Genomic DNA, 11,049 nt, shown 5'->3' with positions numbered 1-11,049 from the left:
TGGGAGTGGGGATTGTCTCTCTGGTTTACCACGCAAAACTTTAACTCCGGGACTCAGGAGTCCTCCTGTCTCAGCCTTCCAGGTAGCTAAGATTCCAGGTGCTCCTAAGCATTTTATTTTACTTCGATTTTGAGACAGGACCTCAGATGTACCAGGCTAACAGTTCAAGGATGACCTTGAACTCCAGGTCTGTGCTTCTATGCATGGTTTATAAATCCAGGTGTTGATGCTCCGTGAACACTCTACCCACCCCACCCCTCCAGAGGGTTTCAAAAGCAGAGCACTTGTGAGACTTCCTCTTTAATGGACTCACTGTCCCTTATACTATTAAAGTTTAGGGACTTCGTAAGAGTGTAGCGACTGTAGAGTACGCACTCAGAAATACAGCTTGTGACTTCCAGTCAGGCCCCAAACCTTTCTTTCCTAATTTAGATGGGGACTTTGGGACCACTCAGACTTACCTAATTAAAGCTGTGTGGGGCCATATCTGATGGCAAAAAGGAGGGTTTCCTGTAACCGAATACTCTTAAAAGGTTAGCAGAGTAGACTAGCTTTGGGGCTTGTCAATCATTCCTTCTGGCCCAGACTGGCTGGGGGTGGAGTCTGGAAATGCTAGGACCTAAGCTTGCGCTAACCTGTGTGGACCTTCCTGTCGTGCAGGGACTATGGGGGAGTTTCCTGCAGCCTGGCAAGTGAGCAGTTTTCTAGCTATAAGTGGCAGAAGCAGGTGTGTGCTTAGATATCAAAAGGATTATTATTTCCGATGTTTCCTGGGGATCTGAAACTAAGGAGAGATAAGAAGCATTAAAACTTTGAGTTTCAGGAGGATTAATTGTTTCTCTCAGTGTCTGTGCTGCTGGGGTTCTATTTAGGAAGTGGTCTCCTGGGCCAATGCGTTCAAGTGTACTTCCCACTTTCTCTTCTATGAGGTTCAGTGTGGCTGGCTTTATGTGGAGGTCTTTGATCCATTTGGGCTTGAGTTTTGTGCATGGTGGTAGAGATGGATCTATTTTCATTCTTCTCCATGTTGATATCCAGTTATGCCAACATCATTTGTTAAATATGCTTTCTTTATTCCATTTGATATTTTTTTGCTTCTTTGTCAAAAATCAGGAGTTCGAAAGTGTGTGGATTAATATCCGGGTCTTTGATTCGGTTTCATCGGTCCTCTGGTCTGTTTTTATGCCAACTTTGAAAAGAGCAACAGCTTAAGTTTCCATCACTTAGAAACACATTTTATTCACTCAGGGATCACCATCATTTTATATGCTACTAAGACAGACAGGAAGGAGCTTTGAGAGTTTGAGAGACCTTGCAGATAATCGCGCGGCACCTGCAGTTCTCGGTGCAGCCGCCGGGAGGCGCAAGAGGCCGCCTGACCCCTCGACCGGCCTTTAGCGTTGGAAAACCCTCAGCCTCCCAGTGCAGCAGGAAAACTCCCTTAAAGGACTTCACGAGTTAACACTGAATGCGTTATGTTCACTTACCTGAAGAATGCTCCAGGAAAAAGAAAATTACTGTATGCGAGCTTGCGCTTGATTTTTGCCTTAGTCTAGCAAACTTCTCGCCTGCCCTTTGCCCTAGCTAATCTCCCAGGCTTCGCTCAGCAGAGGAGAAGCTCCTAGGGTTCCATAGCACACTTTTCCGTGTCGCACGAGAGATACAGACAACCCACAGTGTTGTGTTCTGCGGGTGAGCAATCTGTAAGCGTGGTGTGTGGGTCTCACTCACAGGACAAATGACAAGTTCAGGAAACTCCTAGGATCGCATCCAAATTTATTATTTTACCAGAAAAGAACCTTTTAAAGACACATTTTTACGTTTTTGAAATATTTCAAAATCTCATCACACATTCTTGCTCCATCAGTCCTGGTGGTTTTTGGTCTCCAGCCCCGGGGCGCTGGGTGCAAGCTCTGCTCTGAATCTAATTAATGCACCTATTGCACCGGGCCTCGGCGCCCAGTGTGCCCCAGGTCAAGACCCCTGAGAGGTCAACGCGAGGCTGTATGGGATGGGTGGCTGAGGAGGTCTGGATCCTTCTAGGTCGGCCTGTAGGCGGCGCCCTGGGAAAAGCATTGTGGAACACCGTGTGTCAAGCTCTGGAGTCTGAACCCCGGAACCCCACGGGTTTCGGGCTTAGTATCACTGTGTGCTTCTCTGCTCTCTGCGGCTGGGCACGCGTGCATCACAATCCCAGCAAACAGGGCAAGTCTAAGAGGTGCGCACCCGGGGCGGGGGAGCGGCACGCGGCTCAGACCCCCACGTGCTGGGTAACCCAGCGCGACCCCCGCGCACGGCGGGGCTCTCTGCCCACCCCACCCGGCGGCAGGTGGACAGTGTTGCTATGAAAGAGAAAGCGTTGATTGTCCCCGTCGCGAACTGCCACACGCCAGACCTCCTCTTTTGTGTGCCCCGTATAGAAATGCAAACGAGCCGCGTGTGCCGGCAGCAATCTGCTGGTCCCTGCTGCCCGCACCCCACAGCGATCTGCCAGGGGCAGGGGTGGGGGACAGGACGGGACGGGGGTGGGGTGGGCGGTGGTTCAACCTTTGCAGCCGCGACCCTGAAAGGCGCTGAGTCCTGAGTTCTAGTGGCTGCGTTGACCTGGTGTCAGCTGCAGTTGCAAACCTTTGACTTTAAGTTTCGGTTTCAATGCAACAGCCCCATAACCTTCAAATTGAAAATAAGAAGAAAATTAGAAAGGTCTCAATAAAAATAAATGCAAAAAAAGAAAAGGCTTTTACATTCTCCAAGTATGCATTTCACAAATTCCAGGATCATATTAGCAAACAACGTTGTTGGTTTTTTTTTTAACTTTTTCCTTTTAAGGACTTACAAAAAAGAGAGGCGAGATGAAATCTGCAGGCTCCAGTCTGCCTGGTAACACCCTGACAAAAGCGGCAGATTTGAGGCTGTGTCATCCCCCGCACCCCTCCCCACGTGGCCTTCTGGCACGAGCCGCGGGCCTGCCGCCTCATTTGCATCAGAAAGCGGACGCTGGCCAATGGGAGCGCAGCCTCCCGCCAGCTGGCCGCGTCGCACGGGCCGGTCTATAAAAGGACTCGTGCGGCGGTGCCCCGCTCACTCGCTGGTGGTGGGCACGCGGCGCGGATCGGGTTCTGGGGCTCCTTACCTGCTTTCGACTCCCTCCGCACTCTTCACTTTTGGATAACTTGCTGTTTGTGGATCGCATAATGACTCTGGAAGAAGTCCGTGGCCAGGACGCAGTTCCGGAAAGCACAGCCAGGTAGGTGGGTTTTGGGGTGCCGAAAGTTGGAGTTGTCGGGTAGCGATCTTTTAGGGTCTTCTAGGATGGAAGTTTGCGGGGTGGGTGCCATGCACTGTCTGACAGCGAGGTGCCGAGGCGCTGGGACTACAATGACTACATTCAATTCATTCCTAGAGCTAGGGTCTGGGATTCTGGGGCCAGGTCGGGATTGGGGAACATGGGCTCTGGGCTCCAGCTCTGGAGCAGGGAACCGGGGGTGCAGGCGCCAGGTCGAGACTGGGTGATGGTAAATGAGGGCGCCAGATCATGACTAGGGTGCCAGAGGTGTGGGCGCCAAGTCGGGACTGGGGATCCGGGTGTGTGGGCGCCAGGTTGGAGTTGAGAGGCAGGAATGCTGGCGCCAGACAGGTCTAGGCTAAAGAGCCAGCTGGGACTTGGAGGTCAGGGCTGGGATCTACACCGCGTCCCCGTGCTGGTCCCCACTCACGGTGCTTGTTCTTTCACAGGATGCAGGGCGCCGGGAAAGCGCTGCACGAACTTCTGCTGTCGGCGCAGCGCCAGGGCTGTCTGACCGCTGGCGTCTACGAGTCCGCCAAAGTCCTGAATGTGTGAGTATAGGAAGGCCCCGCGTGCAGGGATTGGGGTTGGCGCGGCCGGGAGACCTGGGGGTGGCATCGACTCTGACCTTGTCCTTCCCATCTGCCTTGCAGAGACCCTGACAATGTGACCTTTTGCGTGCTGGCTGCCGATGAAGAAGATGAGGGCGACATAGCGCTGCAGATCCATTTCACGCTGATACAGGCGTTCTGCTGTGAGAACGACATTGATATCGTGCGCGTGGGTGATGTGCAGCGGCTAGCGGCGATCGTGGGTACAGACGACGAGGCGGGTGCGCCGGGAGACCTGCACTGCATCCTCATTTCGGTAAGTGCAGCTACTGCCTCTCCCCACGCCAGTCTCCCCCACCCGCTTGGCCAACGGCCAGCCTGGCTGACCCCTGTATTTTTAAACACAGAACCCTAATGAGGACACGTGGAAAGACCCTGCCTTGGAGAAACTCAGCTTGTTCTGCGAGGAGAGCCGCAGCTTCAACGACTGGGTGCCCAGCATTACACTTCCCGAGTGACAGTCCGGCAGGGACCTTGGTCTGTTCGACTTGGTGACGCTCTAGCGCGCTGCTGGCTCTGGAGTGACCCTCCGAGGGCGCTCGAGTGCGCGTGGAGACTGGCAGGCGGTGTTGCCTGGAGAGTGAGGAGCGCAGCCTCCCAAGAAGGGGGCATGGCGGCCGCGGGGACACCTTGTTCCGAGCCCAGGACTCTGCCAGTGTCCAGAGAGGCTGCTAGCACAGGAAGGCCTAGGCAAGGACGTTGGCCGCAGGGCCGGGAAGAATCGACTAGAGAGGCAGGCAGGCGTGACTCAGCAGCCTTCCAGTGAAAGGAGGGGAAAGGCAAAGCAGGCGGCCTGGATGGACTTGGTACAGCTGCAGGAGTGATCAAGCTGCAGGAGCGAGCCGGACTTTGCTGGCTGCACTGCTCTTTCCGAAACGGATCCTGGGCAATGCTTTCATTTTTCTAAAGGACGCTATCGTGGAAGCTTTGAATTTCACAATAAACTTACTGAAACCAAACTTACGCCTTTTATTGAGGGTAGGGGAGTCTTAGTTCGGGGGAGGTGGTAAAGGTGTTTCTGGTGGTTGGTGGAACTAACGGCATCTGTGACGATACAACCTCCTGGGGCTGGCGGTGGGGGAGGGGATGCTGGCGAGGAATAAGTGGGAGAACTTGGGGCCGGAGTACTGTTTTATCTTTTCAGGAAGATTTTAAACTTGCAAGACAGGAGTATATTTGAGATAAGGCATCCCGGTGCTGGAGCTCAAGTCTTACAATCCAATCCGCTAACAGTGACTTCTGCCTCCAGTTCCTCGCCCCCCCCTTTAACCCTCCCCCTTAGCCCCCAACAGCTGCTTATCTGGACAGCTTGCGGGAGGCCCTGTGCCTTCCAATACAATGAGCTGCCTTCTGCAACCGTGCCCGTGGATGGAGGGTGGACTGCTCTTGCTTTAGCAACTTTCTCCTTTTAATTGCTGTAACAAAGCATCACTACCAAAGTATTAATATCAAATGTGATACCGATGACTGCGTTCTAAGAATGAGTCATCATTTTGTCACAGCCGTGATGGAAGTTACAGTATCTTAGAAATTGGAAAGCGTGAGCCAGTCTGAGTGGGGTGGGCATCTGCTAGCTCCTATTCTGAGTGCCTCTGCCCACATCAGTGAGGGCTGCTGCTACCCACAATTCCTTTTAAAGTCGGAGGAGAAACGCTTGGGAGCCAATATTATCTTTTGAGAAGGATCTGGGGGATACGTCCCAGTGAGAGGACTTTTTCTGTTAGTTTAGTGCCTCTGGCTTTCACTGCCTGTTCCAAGCTGGCTGGGTTTGTCAGGGGAAGCCCACGTGGGGCTTTCTTGCCGTCAGCTCTGCTGCCCGGCAGCGTGTGCCTTCGGGGAAGGGAGGGGTGGGGTGCTGTTTTTCTTAGAAGGCCATTCGGCCGATTTACCAGCAGCGCTTAGGGAGGCTGGTTTGCTGGTTGAGTGCCGCTTTTAAAACTCCACATTCTGGAAGCCTGTATTAGGCGACAGGAAAACTGCAGGGGCTCGATGACACTTCCGGTCAGGGAAGCATTCCCTTTCTACTGGAAAGCAACCCCGGCGAAAAAGAATTCCGCCACATTTGTGCCCGAATACCATTGCTGCTTCCCTTAGAAGTTTTCTCTAATTTTTCTTAGGTGGGAGAGTCTTGCAGAGTGGACCTGCAAGCTGGTAAAAATGACTTCTTGCCAGAGTGTGCTGTAGTTAAAACAAAGGGGGATGTCATTACCCCAGAATGTGTCCTGAAATGCATGCACTCAGCAGAACGCTGCAGGCTAGCAGACCCTTGCAGAACATTTGAATTGGCAACCGGTAGGAAACTTGGCTTTCTCTGATTGGCCCTTACTTTGTGGCCACCTGTTAAGAGTTTTAGGAGACAAGAATTTTCAGCTCAGAGGAGGGTAGGGTGGGGGAGGGGAGAGAAGGAATGCAGGTTTGAGTGGCTAGTAGGTGGGAGGGGGGGTGAGGGTGGCCAAAATTTGTGCTGAATTCTTTTGTTTTTTCTTCATATCTGCATGTTAATATTATTATAATAAACAAGGGGCAGGAAATACAGTGTATGTTATGTAGTTATTTAGGCAGGGTCCTGGCCTCAAACTCCTGTAACAAAGGATGACCTTTAACCTCTGGTTCTGCTGCCTCACCACCACACCTCATTTTGTGCGGTGTTGGGGATAAAATTCAGGCAAACCCTCTACCACCTGGACCCATACCAAGCCTTCATGCGTCCAGTGTTTGCAAACACACCACATTCCATACTTACGGTGGTCACTGGCGAATACTCATGGGTACATCCTGGGTATGGACTGACTAAGCATGGCAAACACGCCCAGGTGAGGAACATGAGTGGTGAGCGCAGAGGTCAGTCTCAAGACCGCACAGAATGAGTGTTAATGACCTAAAAGCTAATGGCCAGAGGAAGAAGCAAACAACCACCCTACTGGCTGCTCAGAGCCACAGAATAAATGGGTGAGCTGAGTCTGACTCCTGCTGCCTGACACTTCCGGCACTTGCAGCTTGTAGGCTGTCGGCTGATTTTGGAAAGACACCTACTCTCATGAGAGAAGTTTTTGAATTTCTAAAAGTTATGTTAGGTGATGGTGGCACACTCCACCCAGCCCTCAAGAGGCAGAGGCAGGCGGATCTCTGTGATTTTGAGATCAGCCTGGTCTACAAAGTGAGTTCGAGGACAGCCAGAGCTGTTACTCAGAGAAACCCTGTCTCAAAAAATCAGGACAAACAAACAAACAAAACCCCAAACCAAAAAAAAAGAAAAGTTACAAATCCATTCGGAGAAAACTTGCACAGTGCAAAAACTAACTAAGAGACCTTGTAGCCTAGCACGGACACATTTGGGGTTTCCCTCTGGAGCACGCATCTTGCAGACACACAAGCACATTGTATCTGCTTTTGCCTCTTCCCTTTTCAGTGGGCAGCCTCTTGCAGCCCCTGGAAAAGACAGACAGGGATGGAGATGCACACTCAAGCCTGTGATCAGCTGTTTTCCACTTCAACTCTGCCAAACAACACAGACACCTGGATATGGCCCAGTAGGTAAAATTTTGAAGACAATTCAAGTCCTACAACCAACATTTAAAAGCCTGAGCTCAGCGCTATGGGCCAATACTCCCAGAACTGAGTAAGCAGATGTGAGGATCCCTGAATCCGGCTAGTCAGCCACCCTAGCCTCTGATGAGACCCAGGCTAGTAAGAGACCATGTCTCAAAAAGAAAAGGTGGCTGGGACTGGATGGTGATTTAGTGGTCAGCAGTGGTAGCTCCAGCTTCAGGGCTCTGATGCCCTCGTCTGCAGGATTCTCAGTGTCCAGTGTCTAAAGCCTGCCATGCTGGTCCTGAGCAGTAATAGTCACACTGGCCTTTTAGAACAGTTAGCATTGGACGATTGCTGTCAGACTTGCCCTGGCACACTTCCCAGAGAGGAGATGGAGACTGAACGGCTCTCTGGACTTTTGAGATAGCTTAACAGGCAGCGTGCTTGCCACCAAGTCCCAGGGCCTGATGACCTGAGTTCAATCCCACAGTCAGCGTGGGAGAACAGACTTCTGTAAGTGTGCCCCCTCCCCACAGGAGCGCACACGAGATAGATAAATAAATAAAGAGCAAAACAATTAAAATGAAAAAAGAGCTGGGAGTTTCTGGGAGGGCCAGGCAAACTTGTCCACAGACCAAGGTCTGCAGGGCAGAGGATTGTAATTCTAAAGGCTTTAATTCTGGCATTATGTTCTTTAATAAAATATTAACCCCAGTGTAATAGTGTATATTGCTCTTGCTGTTTCCAAAGAGCCAGCAGAGAAAAAAAAAAGCAAAAACTGATTTTTTTTTTTTTTAAATCAAAAAGCAAGGCCATTGTTAGGCAAGGCGGCGGGGCGGGGGGGGGGGGGCAACACAGAGAATAGTCTTTTTTTCTTGAGAGTTTTGGGATTTCCATTGGTTTTCTAGGATATCAGCCCCCTGAGCTTTTCACTTGGGCGTGTTGCCATTCTGACAGGGTAGAAGATATTTTAAAGAAAAGTGCTTGTGACATCAGCCTATTGAAACATTGGACCCCAAAGAATTCAAATTTCCCCAAGAATTCCATGTTGGGGGAAGGGAGAGGCTGAAACCCTGGTGCCAGGGGAGGAACTTGCCTCCCAGGAGGAGATTTCACACAGTTCTGATAACTTATCAGACTACCTTGCAGGACAGACTGGAGCCTAGAGATGGGTCAGCGATAGGTGGGACCTCACCCAGGTCAACGGCTTAGCTGTGCATACCGCTTGCCTCTGTTGAAGCTAAACCTCACATCAGGACCCCAGACAGACAACAGGGAGGGGAATCCCTGGGCCTCTTTATTTGCTCTTCTCTCTGGTGTGGCCACATGGAATCTCCTTTCTCTGCTCTTCACAATCGCTTGCTGATTTAATTAGTGAGCTGGAGATACATGGCTGAGCCTGGCTTGTGGGACTGCCAGATCCCAGGTCCTGAGACTAACAGCTCCAGTAATGAGCGGCTTCAAATGGTCCAAAGAAAACCGTCCTTCTGCAGTCCCCATGGGGACCCTATGACTTGACTGGGGACAGACAGGGAAGCATGATTTCAAATGGGAGGCCTCAGATGCATGCAGCTGGAAGAGTGGCCAATCAGGCTGCAAAGACGGTAGGGACAATAAGGGTAGTGGGGCGCCGGCAACCATATCAGTGCTTGGGTATTTGACCTAGAGAAAGTTTACATTTGTCCTTTGTGACTCGGCCTGCTTTTAAGTTGCTCTCAAGCCTCCTTTTTTATCTTCTAAAACTTGCCAAATGATTTCACTCTCAGTTCAAAAAATTTCTCCAGGAAAGGATGAAGGCTACCTGGAGGAGTGTGAATTCTGGGAGGAGGCTGCCTACTCTTGGGGCACCAGGCATCCAGCCAACCAGGGCAGCAGAGTTTAAAATAACTATTTTTTCCCCCTGTTTGCAGTACCTGGATTTTGATTAACGCCTGCTGGCCTTTCTGTAACACAGTGCTGGGCATGACTTCCCCATCAGTCCTGGCCAGGTTGGACCACGTAGACAGGGAGTGTAATCCTCAGGCGCACCCATCCCTCGCTCACCTCACCTTGAAGGCACCACGTTGAAGGCAGAAGTGTGAGAGCTTGGAGAGACCTTCTCCTTCTCCCTCACACCGTTGCTAATGGTGTGAGATTCCTGCAGGCCACCTAAAAATATGTCACCATTCACATTCCTGCCATTTTAGCGCGGTGAGCGCACCATCTCCCATCTATCTGTTTTCTGACTTCTCTGCACGTCCAGCCTTTCCCAGAATGTGGCCCTGTGCTTTTTTTCCCCAGGAGCTGATATTCCCCTCCCTCCTAATCTCTCCCTCTGTTCTTCTCTTTCCTCTGTCTCAGGCCCCACACGGCTCCCCCTTCCTCTCCTGCTGAGTACCAGGCTTCTCTGAAGTGGATTTCCTTTGCCGGCCTGACCCTGTGGAGCTCTCCGGCAGAGGCTCACAGTGCCCCCCTGCCTAGCACTCTCAGGCCCCCTTGCTTATGTTGATTCCTTTCACTTGGTGTTCCCGAGCCTGTTTCCTCTGACTCACCAGAGCTCCCCTTGTGTGTGAGGCTCCACCCGTATAGAGAGGTCCAGTCTGAGCTTGGACAGACTGTGACTCAGCCCCAGACCTGCCTGGCCAAAGGCCTCCTGTGGATCTCCACACTTATCCTTTCTTTGTGTCTTCACTTGCTCCACAGTCTCCTCTGAGATCCGGGATCCTGACCTATGAGTTGGACTCTGGGCAGAGCAGTGGGGCTGTGGTAACAATGACCAGGTGGGATGATGTGGAGGAGTGGCTGGAATGTGGGGCGTCGGAAGATGCTCGCTCATCAGGATTCCCTGTGCGTAGTCTGGCTGCCTCCTTGCCCCCTGCCCCTGACCTTCCTACCACTTCCTCAATGGCCAGGATTGCAGATCGCTCCCTACTTTTAGGGTTGCTTAGGTTACTAGGCAACAGGAAGTCTCCAGGTCAGAGCAGCCATAGGAGGTGGCTCAGAGGAGACGGGTGGGGGGATGAAGACCAGGTTGAGGAGGCAGTGATGGAGTACATCACAGCACCCATGACAGAGGCTGTATAGCTGCCTGAGGCAGGTGGAGGGCTGGGCCAAGAGAAGCAGGGGCAGGGAGAGGGCTGTGTCAGGGGAGGTGATGGAGTCTCCCAGCTCCTGCCCCTCAGTCAGCCCTTGCAAGAAGCTGGAGGCCACAAGCTCACAGAGGACTGTGTTGATCTGAAGCAGCATCAGGTAAAAGTCAAGATTGCCATTGCCAAGTGAGTCTGAGAACTACAGAGGGACAGAACATGGTGTCACCGGGAGAACAGAGTGGGCCACCTTCTTGGCCCTTTCCCACAAGGAACAGGCACTTCTGGACGTGGGTTTGCGTATCTCAGGCTGACCATGGCTCGACCAGCAAGACTCCTGCTACTGGCTGACAGTGTCAGGCTGGGAAGGCCACGTGCAGGGTTCTCTCTACCGAGGAGCACAAAGATTCAACAAAATCTGTTGCAGAGATGAGCAAGTTTCTGTACAAATGTCACCAGAGAGGTCCTTGAAGTCCAGGCAGGAGTCTGTTTCTCCAACCCTGTCATTACTAGGACAGGTAAATGCTCTCTGAGCTGGGATGAAAGGGCAGATGGT

The 11,049-nt window shown here is 51.9% G+C and overlaps 1 protein-coding gene across 2 annotated transcripts; it reads left to right on the top strand.

Moving 5' to 3' along the window:
* The first annotated feature begins 3,070 nt into the window (after positions 1-3,070).
* Positions 3,071-4,856, top strand: Gadd45g (growth arrest and DNA damage inducible gamma). 2 transcript variants are annotated; one of them, XM_075969635.1, is made up of 4 exons: positions 3,071-3,247; positions 3,736-3,837; positions 3,940-4,153; positions 4,245-4,856. In XM_075969635.1, the coding sequence occupies exons 1-4, from the start codon at positions 3,195-3,197 to the stop codon at positions 4,353-4,355; spliced, it is 480 nt and encodes a 159-aa protein (XP_075825750.1). In that variant the 5' UTR covers positions 3,071-3,194; the 3' UTR covers positions 4,356-4,856. The 2 variants fall into 2 exon arrangements, with proteins under 2 accessions (XP_075825750.1, XP_075825751.1); XM_075969636.1 differs by having other exon boundaries at positions 3,080-3,251.
* Positions 4,857-11,049: the final 6,193 nt, after the last annotated feature.

This window comes from Microtus pennsylvanicus, chromosome 4, assembly GCF_037038515.1.
Source record: "Microtus pennsylvanicus isolate mMicPen1 chromosome 4, mMicPen1.hap1, whole genome shotgun sequence".
Lineage (NCBI taxonomy): Eukaryota > Metazoa > Chordata > Mammalia > Rodentia > Cricetidae > Microtus > Microtus pennsylvanicus.
The sequence above is the reverse complement of the archived record's forward strand: the minus strand, read 5'-3'. Positions and strand labels throughout refer to the sequence as shown.